Source organism: Manis javanica, chromosome 1, assembly GCF_040802235.1.
Source record: "Manis javanica isolate MJ-LG chromosome 1, MJ_LKY, whole genome shotgun sequence".
NCBI classification, from domain to species: Eukaryota; Metazoa; Chordata; class Mammalia; order Pholidota; family Manidae; genus Manis; species Manis javanica.
Window position 1 is genome coordinate 223,277,894 of NC_133156.1, and position 20,371 is coordinate 223,298,264.

Consider the following 20,371-nt stretch of genomic DNA (forward strand, 5'->3'; position numbering starts at 1 on the left):
GAAAAATATCTTCATGACCTTGGTGCAGGCAAAGAATTCTTGGAGAGGCTACAGGAATTACAAACCATTTTTAAACACCTGATAAATTGGACCTTACCAAAAGTAAAATCTTTTGCTCATCAAAAGATACTATTAAAAAATAATTAGACAAACTACAACCTGGTAGAAAATATTTGTAACATAAGTCTGACGAAAGACAAAATATATAAAGAACTTCTGCAGCTCAGTAATAAAAAGACAACTCACATTTTTTAAATGGTCCAAAGACTTGGACAGACACTTTACAAAAGAAGATATACAAATGGCTAATAAACATATAAAAAAGTGCTTGATAACATTACTCATCAGGAAAATGCCAGTTATAACCATAATGTCCCACTAGAATGACTAAAATGAAAAAGATTGAATATCAGATGTTGGAGAGGATTTGGCACAATCAGAAATCTCTTATATTGCTGGTGGGCATGTAAAATGGTACAGCAACTTTGGGAAACTATTTAGCAGTTTCTTAAAGAGATAAACATTTATTCTGTGACCTAGCAGTTCTTCTCCTAGGTATTTATCCAGGAGAAATGAAAACATATGTCCACAAAAGCTTTTGTACAAAGAAAATTCATAGCAATTCTACTCATATCAGCTGGAAACCTAGATCTTTATCATCACAAAAACAGATAAAATCTGTTATATTCATAGAGTGGAATATCAACACAAAAAGAAATGAACACTGATACATGCAACAACATACATGAATATCAAAAATATGATTGACAGAAGCCAGACAGAAAAAAGCACATACTATTTGATTCCATGTATATAACAGTTCTAGAATAGGCAAAACTAATTTATGGTAATGGAAATCAGATCAGAAACTATTTTGGGGAATGGAGATATTGACAGGGATGAGGAAAACTTCTGAATTGATGGAAATGTTCTGCATTTTAATAGAGGTATAGGTTATATGAGTTTATGCATTTGCTTAAGGTCTGAACATTATATCTCAAGTAAAGAACAAAAGAACCAAAAATGGTAAATTTGTAAGAGTTTGTATTGAGAAATGGCTACCTGGTGATTTGTCATGGGTTTCCTGTAATATTGAAATAATTCATTAAAAAATATTCCCTTTTTTCTTCTGTTTTCAATCCTTTACTTTCTTTGAAGTTATGCACATATTAAAATACATGCTCTTCCCCTCCAGGCACACATTCATTTTATTATTTGGCAAATATTTATTTTGTTTCTGTGATGTGCCCAGTTGAATATTCTGATGAACACATGAAACCTGCCCTCGTGGAACTAACAGGCTAGAGAGAGACAAGCATCAAACATTAAACAAACATTAAAATAATCACACTATTGATATAATTACAAATAAATGCAATGAAGGAAAAATACAGGGAGGTCTGAAAATATATAACATATCCCTGATCTATACTGGAGAGTAAGGGATAGCTTCTGTGACTGTGACTTAAGTTGGGATCTGAAAAGTCAAAGAGATTTCAGTTTCCTGGAACCTGAAAAGGACTGAAAACCAAAGCAGCCCACAGGCTGCTATTGCTGCCATTCTCGCCTTGTGCTTGGGTTTTTACTGTCATGGAGTGCAGTGGGTAACACCTTGTGCATATGCAAAGTACAGAGTTGGAAGCAAGCCTTTCACATTAAGCTAGGCCCCTGAAAACATTAACCTGGTGAAGGTATGGTATAGAAGATGACCATCTGCCAACACAAAGATAAGAAAGCTTGTGGTTCTTCTCCTTCTATTGAAGTGGAAGAAGGAGGTTTTCCCTGGAAATTTGCAACCTTAGGCCTGTCTTTACTCCTTATGCCTGTCTTTGCTTCATAGTTTGAGAAACACCAAGGTGAAACTTTAACATAAAATTAACCTCAGGGAATCTAAGGGAAACAAAATGGAAATCCCCTGCTGAGGTTAACATTCTCAATTGAGGCCTAGCAGTATTCCTACAGAAAGAGTCCAACTAAACATGAACTCCTAAGCCAATAATGCAAAATTAGGTCCTTAGTGACTTCAGATGCTACGATTATTGGCTATAAAATGAATATGCTTAAAAAAGACCTATAAAATGGAAGTAAATACATGATGAAAGAAAAGACTCTAAAAGGACCAGAGTTGAAAACCAAATAGAACTTAAACATTTTAAAAACAAAAGTTATTGAAATTAAAAACTCATTGTTTTTAATGAGTCACATTAGACACAGCTACATAGAAAATTAGTGAACTGGAAAATACAAGTGAGAAAGATGGAAAATTTGAAACAAGGTTTTTAGACATAAAGAATAGAGAACCACCAGTCATCTAATTGGAGTTTCCAAAAAAAGAAAGAAAATAGAATTATTTTCTATTAGGATGAGATTTGAAGAACTAATGACTGAAAATTTCCAAAATTCATTCACAGCAAAAATCCTCAGATTGAAACATTACAATAAGTCCCAAAGTGGATAAAAATAATTCCGAATCTAGATAAATCATGGTGAAACTGCAGAATAGAAAGACAAGATCCTCAGAAGTCAACCAGAGAAGATGTACTACCTACAAAGAATTTTGGTAATTAGATTTCTCAACATCAACAACAGAATAATGTTTTCATAAACAAGCTTTATTTTAAAATATTTTATTATATCCAGTGCTGCTGTTTGTGATGAAACTAAGAATTTTCTTTATGAAGAAAGCCAGTCGAATACCTTTAATGTACTGAAAGTAGCTACACTGTCAAGCAAAATGAGAAATAAAGGCCTTTTCTGAGAAGGATTGAGAAAGGTCCCACTAAGATTCATGCTAAAAGAAAAATACTGATAACTAACATTCATTGACTACTATGTGCCAGTCATCATTCTCAGTGCTTTGCATATATTAATATTAGCTCATTTATTCTTCAGAACAGCCTTAAGAGAAAGTTAAGATTCAAAAAGGTAGGGAAACTACCTAAGCTTATATAGGTTGTAAGTTGTTGAGCTGTAACTGGGATATTATTCTATCAACTGCTGAGATTTAAGTACTAAAGGTTGTATGTAGTTCAGGAGAAAGATAATTAAACCTGGAAACAAAGTGTAAAGTAAAAGGTGAGTGATCTGAAACAACAGGCTATGTAAGCATTAACCAGAGAGAAAGAGGCAACATGTGCCCAGCAGGGCGTTTAAATATATGTAAAGGCCCTGGGGTTGGAGGCTTCTGTACTTAAAAAATGGTTTATGTGGCTAGAGCACAGAGAACAATACTGAAGTGAAATTAGTCTGGACATGTGAGAAACTTGTAAGTTTCTCATCCAAACTTAGTAAGTGGACATGGAGACAAAGAGAACAGCAGAGCAAGGATTTAATGGCAGTCTTGCAACATCGGATGTCTGGTGAGCAGGCACACTCAGGGGGTTACAACAAGCAATTTATTCCTTAGCACGTGAGTACCTCCCCAAGTTCCTCATTGGCTGAGTAGTACAGGGTTTACATTCTTTGCTGGAGGTTGCCTAAACCAGTTATGTCCATATTAGGCTTTCTTTACATTTGTCTTAACTTTATTGGCTGGTTCAAAACTTTTTCTGCATTTTTCTTAATCTCCCTCCCCTCCCAGTTGGAGTGACTCCCTGGTACATGTTCTGACATGTATGCTTCTTGTTAATACCCTTTGTTTAAACGTTAATTCCTCTGAGAATAAATCACATTTAGTTTTATACCATTTCTAACAAACAGGTAAGCCATATCTCTCAGGACTATAGTGTACAGTCCATTAATTTTAGAAATGTGTATCAATTTATGCTTACTTCTTCCAATGGAAAAATAGAGTTATGAAAGCTGCCAATGGAGAGTCTTGCTTTATTTGTCTCAAAAGAAGTAATTTACTCCTTTGGGTTGGTTTAGACTTCAGACTCTTTTCTTTGAAGATCTAGTAATTAAGTCACACATCACACTCTAACATTGCAACTCTAAAAGCTAGTGGAATGGAACAGAATAGGGGGAATAAAATCTGGGAAAAAGGCAAGTCCTGCTTATTTTTTATCTTATGATGGTTTCACATAAACAACAGAGTGGTTTCAACATTCCCCCATATTTCCAAGTCCTCACCACCTCCATTGTGGTCACTGTGTATCAAAGTAGTAAGATGTTATAGAGTCATTAATTAAGACAAGTCACATTTAATTAGTTAAATCTTACTTGTGTCCTCTATCAGTCACACCTGTTCAAGTTATTTTAGAAATTAAAATTTATAAATAAAATTCTTTAAATTTGTCAAGATGAGCAGCATTATGATAGAATTTTTTAAGTATATTTAAGGCCATTATATTGTCTTGTTGACTTTACCTGGCACTTGTAAAATACTGTAAATAAAAGCTCCAAAGCCATTTGACCCTGGAAAGGAGATCACAGCACTCCTTTCCTGCAAACAAGATAAGTCTGTGTACATCTGATAGGTTCTGATGCCAGTTCTTTAATTCACACAATTAATTTGTGTGAAAATGTTAATTGTTAGAATAGTCCTGAGACTAGACATTGATATGGTCCCTTTCATCTTAAGTTTATTCTCCAAAGTGCAGTTATCTTATAAATATTTGGTCTGTCAGGAAGGATTCTTCTTGACTAGATTTCTGTTGAACAGAAGATTTGTAATCCACTAATCTCTCACTGATACAAGGGCTTTGCATAAAGTGGGTGTAGTGCTTAAAGGAATTTATTTATAGCCTGCCAGATAGGCTTTGTAATGGTTTTTTTCAAAAACCTTCTTCCACAAAGAAAAGACCATTAGATCATGTCGGGGGTCAGCAGAACACCTGGTAGAGCGCACCAATGTCAGAGCCGCCCCGTCTCTTCAGGCAGCAGGCTTGGCCGCTGAAACCTCTTTGGGCTGATAAAGAAATCCTAGATTGCTTAGATGTGCCAGGAAAGCTAGCTTGTTTCCCTAAAGTGCCTAAATTCCTTCTTTTTTTAAACTGCAGTGTGTTGTAAATTATAGTAATAACAGCATATTCTTAAAATTTCATCACAAACATCGCCTGCATTAAGTGTCATCACATTTCTTGTTTGTTTTTAAAGCTTTGTTTCTTTATGACAAAATTTAAAACTCACTATGAAAAACACGGAAGAAAGGTGAAGGGAAAGGGAAACCCTGATATTGTCAAGTTACTAACATGTGCACGTTTTTGAGAAGCTCCTTTTCGCATAGCCCAGGCCCATCCTTCACAGCCTCGTGGCAGCAGCTGCTCCAGGCATGCACCATTCCAGAAACGTCTTTGTGGCTTCTTAGGATTAAAGAGCAACAGTATCCATGGGGTGTTTTGCACACATTTAATAACACAAAAACCCTGTAAAAATAGTAATTGTCAAACGTGACTACATATCATAATGTGTGAAGCATTTAGAAAAATATATAGATCCTTGGCTTTGCTTCAGACGTACTGAATCAGAATCTCTGGGTTTAGGGTCCATTGATTTTTTTTTTATTAAAAAAAAAGAAGAAGAAGGAAACTTCTAGTCTTCTGATTCCGTTAGCTTGGGAACCCACTGCTTTGGGTTTTTGAGAGAAAGTGAGAGAGGGACTAATAATCCATAGCCCTCCAGTTTGTCTAAATGAGGTTGGAATGATGGGAGGCCTGTTCCTGGGATACACAGGAAGTCTTGTTGATTCAGGCACATCTCTTTGGAACTCATCCTGCCAAGTTCAGACAGGTGGGAAGCCTCCAGCTTCTTTTTCAGAGGCTCCAGAAATGCATACTATCAGCTTAGCTTGCTGTCATCTTTCCTTGGTTTCATAACATTTGCTTACATTTACTTGGAGGGGTCTTGTTTCTTATCATGTATTTTCCAGATGTATCTCCATTTCATTTAAGATGATGGAGTTCTGTGAGATTACCTAAACCTGAGAGAATGCTAATGTAACAGAGGAAGTGATCCTCTTCACATCTCTTTCCATAAATACTCCCATTTTTACAGACAAGAAAATAAAGGTATGGTGAAATAAAATAACTCAAGGTTTACATGGCATATAAATAGCAAAACCTAGGATTCCTAACTAGTCTGCCTACTTCCATTCTTATTCCACTGCAGTAAATTCTCCACTTAGTAGCAAAAGCAGTATTGTTAGGTTGTTTTTAATACATTTCTTATGATAGAGCAGCTGTAGATTTACAGAAAATTTGTGAAGCTAGTACAGAGTGTTTCCATATAATCTATACTCAATTTTCCCTATTGCTAATATCTTAGAAGCCACTACTGATACATTATTATTAAATAAAGTCCATACTTTATTCAGATTTTGTTATTTTACCTAATGTCCCTTTTCTGCCCCAGGACACCGCATCACATTTAGTTGCCATGTCTCCTTAGGCTCCTCTTGGCTGTGACAGTTTCTCTGTCTTTCTTTGTTTTTGATGACCTTGACATTTTGAGGAGTTTTGAGGAGTACTAGTCAAATGTATTTGTAGCATGTCCCTTAGTTGGGATTAGTCTTATGTTTTTCTCATGATTAGACTGGGGTTACGAGTTTTGAGGAGGAATGGGAATCCTATTGCACCATCTCAAGAGTACAGAGTATCATATATCACTGTCGATGTCGACCTTGATCACCTGGCTGAGGGAGAGTTTCTCAGGTTTCTCCCACACAAAGTCATTCTTTACTCCCTTTCTGCACTGTCCTGGGAAGGAAGTCCCTGTGGGCAGGCCGCACTGAAGGAAATGGGGAGATAAGCTCCACCTCTGAGAGGGCCAAGTATATACATACATTATTTGGAATTGATGCTGTATTTCCCTGTTCAAATTCTACAGTGGCTTCACACAACAATCAGAATGAAATGGAATCTCCTCTCCAAGGCTACAAGGCCCTTTGTGATCTGGACTCTCAAGTTTATCACCCTCACGCTCTCACCGTAGCTCGCTCCACTCCATCCGCTCTGACCTGAACACGCCAAGCTGGACAGCTGCAGGGCCCTGGCCTTTGTGCCTCTCCCGGCATGCCTGTCCCCCAGGCCTTCACCTAGTTGGCTTCCTACCCCATGGAGTTTCTGAGAGCCCTCTCACTTATAAGAAATGAGAGCTAGCCACCTCATTTTTAAAAAGTCTTCTTCTCAGCTCACACTGTTTCATTACCCTATATTTCTTCATTGCATTTATCACTACTGATGTTATATATTTACAATTTTGGTTCTTTCCCAATGTAATATAAGCTACATGAGGGTGAGGCTGTATCTTATTTACTAATGAATCCCTTGTTTCCAGAAAAGGGTCTAACACATAGCAGGTGCTCAGAAAATATTTGTTGAATGAATGAATGAATGATTTAATGTTTGAAAGTAGTCATCTTTAGGTCTCTTCTGGCCAAAGTACTCTATGTCTTGATGAACCAGTAATTCTCTGTCTTTTTCCCTTCAATGTTCTGAAGGCATTTTAGGAAGGGCTGCCTAGATTTTTTTAAAGGAGCACTGTGGTGTTTAAAATAACAAATAAGTGAAATCCTAAGTTTCTCTGTTATTTCATGTGCACTTGACTGTGTTTAAAATCTGATTGGGTGAAATAAGCCATCATTCTCCACTTGCCGCTGGAGGTTCTGCCTGTGGTTGTGTGCAGGTGACAGAGCTGGGGACAGGTTGCTCTCTGCGGACAAGCTGCTGCCTCAGGCTTGACTCCTCCTCCTCCCCTACTTCATATTTGACTAACAATGCTTGTTGGTGCCAAAAATCTTGCCTGGCTAGGAATTGCTGTTGATAGTAACTCTTAATTCCTCTTTAACCTCTTTGAAAGATGCCACAGCATTACAGTCAGACACTTCAAACTGAAAAGACTCTTTAGAAATTTCCAGTGAAATATTGTGGGGTCTTTGTTTGCTGTCCTATGAAGAAAATTTCTTAGAGAGCTCACTTCTTCACCCATATTGTTCCCTGATCCTACTCTAATAAGGAGCCATTAGTTTTAACTCCAGTTTTCAGGAATTAGAAATCCATTACTCATAGCAGGGTTAGTCTCAGGCAAGCCGTTTTCCTGAGCCTCGACTTAGGCTCTCACCATACTCTGCAAAGAATATAGAAAATGTGCTCAATTGGCTGCTAGTCCAGTGTTCTCTAGAGAAAGAAAAATCACCTGCTTCTTCTCTTAAGAAAGAAAAATATCTGGTAACTTGGTAAAAAACCTCCCACCCAAATTTGCTATGCCGTTTTGTCTATTTAGGAAATGCCACATGAAAAGAATCATGAACTGCATATTCAAGCTCTAGACAGGAAACAAGGTTTCTTCATCATAGAACATGGTTTGGGCAGACCCAAAAATATACAGAGCAAAGCATAGCCATTGCAGAGCCTTCATTGAGAGCTTCCAGTCTGGCTCTTCAGAAAAAGGGAAATGTTACCTATTCATCTATTTTCCTAGTTTGTGTTGGTTGGTTTCCATTGTTCTTAAAGGAGGTAACAATGGTCAGAAACATGAGTGGATATACAAATCAAAACGACTAATGATTTTTACCAAAGAAGATATACAGATGGTTAATAAGCACAAGGAAATATGTTTAGCATGTTAGTCACTGGGGAAATACAAATTGAATCCACAATGAGATAGCACTTCATACCCATTAGGGTGACTGTGATCAAAAAGATGGACAATAACAAGTGTTGACAAGGATACAGAAAAAAATGGAGCCCTCATACATTACTGTGGGAGTGTAAAATAGTGGGGAGTGACTGCTGATGGGTGTAGGGTTTCTCTGTGGAGTGATGACAATGTTCTGGAATTAGATCATGGTGGTGGCCTCACAACTTTAAAATATACTAAAAAACCACTGAATTACACACTTTCAAAGAGTAGAATTTATGATATGTAAATTATATCCCAACTTTTAAAAATCCACAGTTAAATATTTCATACCCAGTAGGATGATTAAAACCAAAAGACAATGACAAATGCCTAGGATGTGGAGAAATGGAACCCTCATTTGTTGGTGGGACTGTAAAATAGTACAGCCACTTTAGAAAATGGTTTGACAGTTCCTCAGAGCATTGAATATAGAGTTACCATATAGCTCAGGAACTCCACACCTAAGTATTCACCCAAGATAAATGAAAACATAAATCAAAACATATTATAAAATGTGTACATGGAAGTTTATAATAACTTCACATGTAACAACCAAAAGCTGGAAACCATGGAATACTATTTGGCAATAAAAAGGAAGGAAATCCTGATTCATGGAACAACATAAATGTACCTCAAAAACGTGATAGTCAGTGAGAACTAGAAACTAAAAACTATATGTATGAATCCATTTACATGAAGTTTCTAGAAAAGGCAAAACAGTAGACAAAGCTGATCAGTGATTGCCTGTGGTTAGTTGACTATAAACTGGCATGAGGGAATTTTTTGTGGTGGTGAAAAATGTTGTAAAACTGGACTGTGGTGATTGGTTGCACAACTATTTAAATTTACTAAGACTCATTGAGTTGTACACTTAAAATGGGTGGATTTTATGGTATCTAAATTATACTTCAAAAATATGTTTTAAAAAATCAAGTCAGTCTGGAACTCTGGGTATATTTTAATGGGGAAAAAAAACTAACTTTCTCCTCACTGTAGATCCGTCCTCCCACTGACTTGAGCTTTGACTTTGATGCCAACAAACAACAAAGACAGCTTATTGCAGAGCTGGAAAACAAAAACAGGTAAGAATGCAGATGTCAAGACAGTTTCTAGAGTCCAAGATTATCACATGAGTATCTGGTTCTTGCAGACTAGTTGGCTTTTGACCACAAAGGAAGAACCCACCTCAGTGAATAGGTCAGACCAAGTCCAGAAAGTGTCCCGGACACTAACTTGTGCATCTCTGCATGCTGTGCATTCTGGTCATCCACAGCCCTGTTCACATGCCCTTGGGTGGATTCATTTTTCCAGTGCCAGCTCCCACCTCCCAATTTCCCTCTCACAATTCCTTTTCCACTTCACTCCCTGGAGCCTGTTGCTCTATCTAGTCATCTTGTCCTGCCCTATTAGCCTGTGTGTAACTCTCTGGTCTCTCACTAAAAAGCCATTTAAAGGTATGGAGACGAGACCACACACCATTATGCACTGAGAGGTAGAAACCAGGACAAGGAGATTGAACATAATGGAACAGGTACAGGGAGAAGAAGCAGCGGCTGCCATCACTCCGGGGTCAGAGAAGAAGGGAGACAGAGGAAGACTTGGCAGAAGTTAGTGTCAGACCTGCATGAGAAATTGTGTGAGGAGCTGTCCTTTCCTTTCTCCAGAGAAGAACAGAGTATTCTGGTTTAGTTGTCCTTTTGTGGATATTTCTCAGATTCTTGAGAAGAGTGTTTTTATGGCTCTTTCTACCACAAAAGGATTGTTTCATTGAGGAGATGTCAAGTGCAGCAGTATTCAGGTGTCCGTTTCACATGTGGCTCATTTGGAAGCAATCAGAATAAGAGTGGCAGCGGGGGGACCACTAGACTCAAAACTTCAACAGGAATGAGAGCAAGCTGTGAAGCACTCTGCAGCCATCTCTGTCGTCCGTCCTCTCTAGAGAGATCTTGCAGGAGATTCAGCGTCTCCGCCTGGAGCACGAGCAGGCTTCCCAGCCCACCCCTGAGAAAGCCCAGCAGAACCCCACGTTGCTGGCAGAGCTGCGGCTGCTGAGGTGAGTCAGGATACTGTCCCTCTGCCCTCAAATTCTAAGCTGCTACAATAGGGATATATATCTCAGCCAACCAAACAAGTAGGAGAGAACCTGTTTATTAGTGGAACTAGTCCTGTTAGAACAAACAGCTAAAGCGTTCCACTCACTCTGTTAACTGCCTCAAATGTTTGGGTTCCACTATTAATCATTCTCAGAACTTGAGCATTATTACAGAATTAGGTAAACACCGGTCTCCAGCTGCATGGCAAGCAGAGCCGTGTTTATACTTTTGTGATTGCTTTAAGAAGACTATTTTGCTGCAGTCAATCTTCTTATCTTGTAATTAGTCTGACTTCAGAGACTGTTGGCAGGAATAATGCCCTCCCCTCTCCTGTGAGTATGATCTCCTGGAGCTTCATAGTCAGAGCAGGACTCCTCTGAAGGAAAAGGCTGCTTCCTACACACATCTTCTGAGCCATGAAACCAAGTGGGAATCCCTTGCCCCATAGCTGTGGACCTTCCCACTTCAGCATAAATATAAACTGTCTCAGGATCAGAAGACTAATAAGGCTGTAGGATCAGAATGGGGGTAGAGAGCACTTTGAGCTCCTACTCTGATGCTCTTTTTGTTGTTGTTATCATTAACCTACAATTACATGCAGAACATTATATTTAGTAGGCTCCCCCCTTCACCAAGTCCCCCCACAATCCCCATTATAGTCACTGTCCATCAGCGTGGTAAGATGCTGTAGAATCACTACTTGTCTTCTCTGTGTTGTATAGCACTCCCCATGCCCCCCCCACATTATACATGCTAATTGTAATGCCCCCTTTCTTTTTCCCTGCCCTTATCCCTCCCTTCCCACCCATCCTCCCCAGTCCCTTTCCCTTTGGTAACTGTTAGTCCATTCTTGGGTTATGCGATTCTGCTGCCGTTTTGTTCTTATACTCCACAGATGAGTGAAATCATTTGGTACTTGTCTTTCTCCACCTGGCTTATTTCACTGAGCATAATACCCTCTAGCTCCATCCATGTTGTTGCAAATGGTAGGATTTGTTTTCTTCTTATGGCTGAATAATATTCCATTGTGTATATGTACCACATCTTCTTTATCCATTCATCTACTGATGGACACTTAGGTTGCTTCCATTTCTTGGCTATTGTAAATAGTGCAGCGATAAACATAGGAGTGCACCTGTCTTTTTCAAACTGGGCTGCTGCATTCTTAGGGTAAATTCCTAGAAGTGGAATTCCTGGGTCAAATGGTATTTCTATTTTGAGCTTTTTGAGGAACCTCCATACTGCTTTCCACTCTGATGCTCTTTTGAAAGGAATGGGGGGAACCTTTCAGAAGAATATAACATGATAATGGTCTGATCAAAGTTAATTAGGATTTTATTTCCCATCAGTCTCAGAAAGATGTGTGTCCACTCTTATGTAAGTGAAGATACTTGGAAACTAAGTTAGTGACTTGATTCTTACCAGACCTCTAGATTTCCAAATAGCGGGCTCTCTGTTTAGGCTGTAGGCTATAATATTTGACCTTCCATAGTTGGTTTTTAATGTGCTCTCACGTGGGATTCTGCAGAGCTGAATGTCCTTTTTTAATTCTTCCTTTGGCTTAGCTCATTTAGCTTCTTAACCATGATTTCTTTTCCTAGATAATGGAGATTATTGTTTTTCCATAACTGTCCTTGTGTTTTGATTTATATCATCAATAAATAACTCATAAAGAATTTAAACTGTGCAGATGAAAGTCATTAAAGATATAGAGACTCCCATTCTCCTAACATTCATTGTAGTTTCTAAATTTAGTTGGGCTGAGAATGTGGTTGCTCTGTGGCCCACTGTCACCCATTTGGGACATTAGCACAGCTGGTGTCACACGGCGAAATATGGGAAAGCAAGTGCAGCTCACTCAGGTAGAGTGTAACCCGAAGCTATCAGCATTAAGGCACAGACCTTTCCCCACCACAGCTCAGAATCTAGTGACTATTTTGTATCTAGAAAAGCTGATACTTGAGTCCTAGTGTTGCTGGAACTGAGATGGCTACAAGCACTTAGTTAAGCTGGAGGGATCTGAAAAACATCATAGATGTAGTAGGCAAAGGGCTGAGTCCAGGGCTATCACATTACTCCTACAGCAAGGAACAGGAATTTAACCTAAATGCAAGGAGGATCTAAATACTGAGAAATCAGAAGGTGTTTAATCTCAAAAGCAGCTTCTCTGTTACTGAAGAAAAGGGATTCTCTAATATGTGTGCGGGATCAATTTGTTATGTATATGGACAAAGCATACTGGCTCACTGTCTCAGACTATACACAAAAACATCACCAAGTGGATTAAACATGAACACAAAACTTTTAAACTTCTAGAAGAAACTGTAGGAGAATTTCTTTAGGATTTTGGAATAAAAAATAATTTCTTATAAGTACTAACCATGAAAGAAGTGGGTACATTTATATATGTTAGTATTAAGGAGTTTTATTTATCAAAAGACACATAAAGGGCAAAATTCATTTGTAGGTATCTGACATCCTACTGGTTTTGATCAATATATGAATCCAGGAACTGCTGATACTAGGGTAGTAGAAGAAGATAGAGAATTTCATCCTTAGGATTAATCGTTATGGATCCTGACCACCAGGATTGTCTTTCATCCCTTATTACTATTGTAATGGTCTATTTGTTGCAATAATATATATGACAAATGGATAAAATATGAAACATAATGATAAAATGAACTCCCAGGAACCCACATCCTACTTGAGAATTCAATATTGCTAAAACAATTTCACTCTATAAGTGGCCCACTCATCCTACCTCCTTGCTTCCACCTTCCCCACAGAGATAAGCTCTATTCAGAACCTGGTTTATCTTTCCCTGGCTTTTTGAACGGTATTATCAAATATATGTGTATTCCTATGCACTGAAGGGTTTAGTTTGGCTTTCTGTGTTTTGAGCTTTATAGAAATGTTATTATATGTAGTCTTCTGGAACTTTTCCCCCCTCACTATTACTCTTTATGGTCCTTCCATGTTGTTGCATGTAGCCATAGTTCATTCATTTTCACCACGTATATAATTTTTTGGTCATGCGCAGCACATAGAAAGAGTACTGTATACAGTCTTGGGAGTTTAGGGAAGAAAGGTTTCCTAGAAAATTAAGTGAGTTGGTTCCTCCTTATTCAGTTTATGCCTGTGCTGGAAATTTAGGGAGAATGAAGGCTAGAAGACAATGATTCTGTCCTAAAAATTTATAGTCTAGTTTTGGAAGGTAGAACACCATAAAGGTATTTTATAAAACTGTAAATAATGTGTTAATAAATAGTATGGGTATTACGTTATAAGAAATCTGAGTAGAGAAAGATACATATGTAGGCTAGTAGCAACTATGCCCATGGAGTTATGGAGGTTGACAAGTTAGACCATGAAAGGTAGGTATGATTTGGTTGGAGTGTGGGGCAAAAGGTATCTGATTAGAAGCAGAGTTGGGGTCAGCATGATCCCCCAAATAAGCATGACACTTTTCAGAGAGGGGAAAGAGTCTTGGAGCTAAGAATTTGTTTTCAATCATCCGTTGAATTAATCTTTGTCAGTGATAGAAGATAAAATTAGTTAGATAATTGAGACCAGGTCCTCAGAGAGTTTCAAGTAATGATTTCATTAGGTTCATTAGATGTTAACTGAGTCATACTGGATGTGTAATATTGTCTTAATCATTCAATATATACAAAGTTGAGTAAGACTCACCCCCTGACCACAAGGATTTCACATCAAGGTAGGAATGACAGCAATGCAAGATAAAATAAATTAAGTGCTACAGAGAAGCTCCAGTTGCTACAGTGAATAATTAAGCAGGGCTTGATACCTGCTGAAGTAATCAGGAATAGCTTCCTAAAAAGAGTGACCCTTGGGATAGACACTAAGGAGTGGATAATATTTGGAAAAGAAGTGGAAATAGCCATGAGCCATAAAATGATGGGGTCTCTTTAAAGAAAAGTGAAGGGCCTAGACCAGGCAAGGAACAGGAAGTGAGGTGCTAAGGATAGGCATGTGGGTGGGGCCTGAAGCAGCCGTCTCCAGCAGAAACAGCCACATATGTAATCAAAGCTTTCCTAATAGCCATATTGAAAAACTAAAAAGAAATGTGTCATTAATTTTGATACTGTCTTTTACTTAACCTGATATATCCGAAATATTACCATTTTAACAGTTAATCAACATAAAAAAATTGAGATATTTTACTTTTTTTTTCACACAGTTTTTGAAATCCAGTGCCTCTCATTCAGACTAGCCATGTTTCAAGTGCTCAGTAGTCACATATGGCTAGTGGCTACTGTATTAGACAGCAGAGGTCTAGACTGTGCAGGTTAAGAGTCAGTAATGTTAGAAATTCTATTGAGATTGTTATATAGGATGATGTGATGAACACAGCCTGTCCCTTGAGCAGCATTGTAAATTCCCAGAACATTTTCACACCCATTATCTTCTTTGATCCTCAAAGTAGTGCTGCTGTTATTTATTATTAGTCCCATTTTTGTTTGCTTGTTTGATTTTTGTTATTAGTCCTATTTGAGAGAAGAGAAAATTGAAGCTCAGACAGGTTAAGTGACTTGTCCAAGGTTGCATATGTGGTAAATGATGGGCCTCAAGTCTTTTTTATTTTCTCTACCTTTTATTTTTATTTTATTTTTTTATTAAAGCATAGTTGATATATAATACTGACTTCAGGTGTACATCTTAGCAGTTCGACAGGTATCTACATTACTAAATGCTCACCATTATAAGTGTGGGTTATCATCTATCAACATACAAAGCTATCACAGTATTAATGACTATATTCCCTATGCTCAAGTGTCCTGATTTATATTCCACTGCTTTTTCCTCATTATTACAGATGAAATAAGAATTAATCAAACTAGGAGACCATTGCATGTGTGAAGAAAGGAGCACTTGGATAAAGTGAGAGAAGTGGGAATAAAGAGACACATAAATTTCCAAGAAAGAAGCATCTGTGTTGGGTGATTGATTAGATATAGGGCTTCAGAGAGGGCTCAGTTTTTCAGCCATGACAACTAGAAGAAAAAGTGCCAGAGACAGGAAAATTGGAAACCATGTATAGACAGAATTCTTTGGTGTTGGACATAATGAACTTGAATTGACATGAAACCTGAAAGTGAATTCTCTTAGACATACAGTCATTCAGTTGGTGGTCACACTTCTTGAACCTGATGTCTGGTTGCAGGAAGCACTGACTACTGAACTCTATTTTTCCTGAGCAAATTTCATACATTTTCTTCACTATTCATTTAAATTTGGACTAGTTTTATGTACCTTCCTAAATGAGGTATTAGACATCCTGAAGAATTTTTTAAATCACTTTAATAATAACATTAATAATGCATTTCCTTTATATAGCAACATATACTTTCTAAGGTGTTTTTATATACTCTTCTCACAGCAGTAAAGGAGAGTGTGCAAAACAGTGCTATCACCACTTCATACAGAAGGTATCAGAGATTAAATGACTTGCCCAAAATCTCATACACTGCTAAGTAGCAGAGTCAGGTCTAAACCCCATTTCACCTGGCCTTGAATTATTCTTTGAGGGTCTCTTTTTCTCCAGAGTTTCATTTCTAAGGCACTTTTCCTGTCCTACAGGCAAAGGAAAGATGAACTGGAGCAGAGGATGTCAGCTCTGCAGGAGAGCAGGCGGGAGCTGATGGTTCAGCTGGAAGGGCTAATGAAGCTTCTCAAGGTAAGAGTCGGCGGCTGCTTTCAGGCTGCTCTCACCACACAGATGTCTTGTTCATCTTCTGTCACCTCTGCTTCTGCCTGTCCTGTGATGTCGGAACAGGGTGAGGCTAAAGGCTTAAATATTTTTGCCTAGACCCAGGTTTCAGGTGAACCTCCGTGAAGTTAGTCACGACTCCAGAAAGTCATCTAAATTAGTGTAAATGCTGATTATAAAAAATAAGTAACTAGAACTGGAGTAACATCCTTAAATTGTTTTTGTGAGTATTTTATGAATAAAATAATAATGTTTATAAATATGGTGTTAGCTATGTATAAATGAATATTTCTCAACTAAAGTTTCTTCTGAGACTAGTTTTCAAATATTCTACCTAAATACTGTGTCCTATTTTTATAAGTATCACAGAGGCAAACCAAGCTAATCAAACCAATTCTAATTAGTAACTTTACTAGGAGGAATAAAATAGCATGTTAGTTCCGGGTTTGGTATATTGGGGCTTGAATAAATCTGGAATAACTCAGGTCTCACTGTCTATTTTTGTTGAACAATATATTACAACCTCTGCACCCCAGAATAGGGAAGGGCATGCTTAGCATTTAGATGTTCTCACCTGGACAATTTTACTGGCATTGAACAGAAATATTTACCCAGCTATGTAGCAGCAACTCCAGAGCACATTTGTTCATGCTGTTAGTAAGGTCAGTCTGTCTATGCGTGAAACCACTGTATTTTGTTGTATGACACAGAGGTAGTAGCCAGAGTGAGAATCACTAGACATGGAATGCCTCAAAAGCCAGGTTGAGGGGGGCAGATTTAATCCCGTGATAAAGGGGAGTCATGAAGGTTTTGAAAACAATGATTTAGGAAAACATGCAGTACAGGTGAGAAAGGGGGGAAACCAAAGGATAATAGGAGACTAATGTAATGATATAGTCCAAAGTGCCAGGGTCTAGACCAGAGTGGTAGCCCAAGAAAATATCAACTGGAGACTTTTCTTCAGCTTCTCCATTCTAGACCAGCCCCTTAACAAAGTTAGTGGTATTAGCAACTTGAATATATGTAGTGTTTGTGTCTTAAACTAACTACTGATTTGTTGAAGACCATCACCTCTTTTAGTCTTTTTCTAGCTTTGGTCCTCGCTATATGGGTTGTTTTGCATGGACATGTTTCTACATTAACTCTGTTAACAGGATTTCTCCCAAGAGATATTTTATGTCTAAATGGGTCTCGTTTAAAGAAACCCTTATGCATAAAACCTGGCCCAAATCCCTCTAATGGTTGCCAGGTATCCAACTAAGCAACCCAATCACCCACTGAAGACAGCAGAGATATACTTAAATGCATTTGGCGTGTGAAACATCTGAAGCCAGGTGGGGTTTTAGAAGCCCTGCCATTGTGGCGTTAGTCCACTTGTAGGACAGGAGACCATAGTGGATCCACCCACCCCTTCCCTGTGTCAAACCTCCTTACCCAAACACAGAGGAGAAGGTACCCCAGAGTGATTTTGTAAAAGACAAAATTTCCTGCAAACTTAAGGAAAGTCAGGATGCATCTCCCAAAGTACTGCAGTGTGCATTCCTGTCCATTGGGTCGCCCTAAGCATTCCTTAGAGTTCCTGACTGAGAGCCCCACGTGCCTTTCTATGATCTTTAATTTGCCTCTGACATGGGTATTCAAGGGCTAGGCAGAATGAACTGATGACTGGAACTCGAATCCCAAATCCTGAGTTTCTTGTATTTCCTAGCTGTTGTCTTACAGTTATAATTTAATTAAAATAAACAAGATCATGATGCCCCATTTTGTAAAGTCCCCTGCCAGCTTCTTCAGTGCCTTATCTTTTACCCACCTGGAAGACTGAGGCCGTTTGTACTGGGAGGGAGAATTTGCAAACAAACCAGGAATGTTGTCTTTTGTCTACTGCTTAGAATTCACAGTTGAAAATCTTATGCCTTTAGTGTCTAGCTTCCTGAAAGGATTACAACATAATCTTAATTTGCATTATGTACTCCTGAAAGCTCATACATAGGAATCATTGACTTCTATTAAAATTTCAAAACCTTTTTCCTACTATTAAAAAAACTCACTAACCTATAAAATTATGCTTTAGGATCCTAATTTTAATTTCAAAGGATTGTCCTGCTTTCACTGATGTTCAGTCTGCTAGCATTTAATTCTTTCATAAAGCAGCTGTAAGCAGTTACTCAAATGGACAGTTGAGCCACATGGCCTGGGATACTCATAAATTAAAATACACCAGACATTAAACTGCCATTTCACAGGGAGTTCATTCTACTGCTTTCGTGAATTATCATGTACTCTATTTATCTGAAAAATGATAATTTTCAAGAAGCATACATATGAAGTGTCATGATTGTTTATTAATTCATTCAATAAAAGCCTTGAATCCTTTATTTTTGAACAAAGCAGGATAAATAATCATGTTTATTAAACAAAAAGGTATTGAGTTCTCAAGTGTCATGTTTAGGCATTTGGTGTATAATTGTGGATAATACTCAATCTCTGTCACCAGGGGAGTATCAGGGACCTCCTTATTCTTGTTGGGTTTTCCTTGTAACATAATGTATACTGACACTCAGGTATCTATGTTTCAGAACATATCTTTTCCTGACCTTTTTTCCTCTGATTAATGAGTATATGGATAACCTCTGCCTCAAATTTATTTGGCTATTATGTTAGTGTTTCATTTCCTAAATCATGTTCCCAATATTTTTGTGTCTCACTTTCCATTTTTCCAATAATGCTTTTAAAACACACTTAACAGATAAATTCTGCAATCTTGATTTTCAACCTCATTTGCAAATGAGGTTTTGAATGTAAGTTTTTACATAGACTACAATGGCCATGGCATTACTTTGGCCACCTAGCCAGATACCCCATATAAAAGAGTCTCACATGTTTTGGGGAGACATAAGTTGTTCTGGGCTTATACTTTATAATTAAAGTATTATTACCCCCTTTAAATCAAGTTGGCTCCTATGCTTTGTCATCAGTCAATGTTTACTGACCCCAACTGACTAAGTGATAACAAAAAAATGCTAAGACTTTATATTTGACCTGTTCACTCTGTTGACAGAGGCTTCAAGGCTTTATCAGCATAACTTTTTTGAGTTTAAATTATACAACACCATCCGAAGTAACACTTGGCCAAAGTCCACCATCTCCCAATCCCAATGCAGGGAGGACTCTAGGCCCTGAAAACGCTGTCCTGTCCACCCTCCCCATCCTAAGCTGACACATGTGTCTACTGCAGATTATAATGCTTTCATTATATTTGGACAAACTCATATCAGAGTTACCAAATGTGCAAACATGAAACATCATTTTCTGAAATGTCGCTGTTCTGTTGAACCAAAGCAATGTTATCTCCAATACCAAACCTGGAGAAAACTGAAAACAGGGAGGTGTCTCAGAAACAGTTCTAAGACATTACATAATGGGTTTTTTTTGTTGTTGTTTTTATTTACCTTAGATGCAATTTCAGCCCGTCAGGATTGCTGCATTCCTCCCCCACTCTCTCCATTTCCATTTCAACACTTACTGACAGCAATGAAAACACATTTTTAAATTGCTGAGTAATTCTTCTGTGGCTGTTTGCTTTGCCTAAAAAATGGAAGAAAAGTGTTCTGCCCCACAGAGGGTGGAAGCCTATCTGGGAAGGGAGATCACATCCTAACTGCAAGACTTAAACCCCTCCTAATTAGAGCTGTGCATGCCAGATACAAAAGCGGGAAGATGCCAGCTTCTTCAGGCTAACGAGTTCATGCTCAGGGCTCCCTCTGCCTGGGCTCCTATGAGTTTAGGTTTGGTCAGGCATCTAGCAGCTGGCTTTGATCATGAAGAAGGTCTTCTTGCATTAAGTTGGAGTCTCCTCAAGAGATACCTTGGTGCCCATTGGATTTCTTGTCCATGTCTCTCCCTTGCAGGAGTAAAATTATTTTCTCCCAATTTTCACTTCCCCTCTCCCTTGGTAATTCCTTGGCTTCACCAAAATCATTCTCAC

At 38.2% G+C, this 20,371-nt stretch overlaps 1 protein-coding gene across 4 annotated transcripts in view; it reads left to right on the forward strand.

Moving 5' to 3' along the window:
- The window catches only part of DTNB (dystrobrevin beta), a 248,010-nt gene that overhangs the window by 180,335 nt on the left and 47,304 nt on the right, over positions 1–20,371 (forward strand). For all 4 annotated transcript variants that reach the window (XM_073215680.1, XM_073215687.1, XM_073215682.1 and 1 more), the window contains 3 exons: positions 9,556–9,641; positions 10,499–10,612; positions 16,257–16,353. In XM_073215680.1, the coding sequence (XP_073071781.1) occupies positions 9,556–9,641; positions 10,499–10,612; positions 16,257–16,353 (297 nt within the window). The remainder of the gene's footprint in view (positions 1–9,555; positions 9,642–10,498; positions 10,613–16,256; positions 16,354–20,371) is intronic.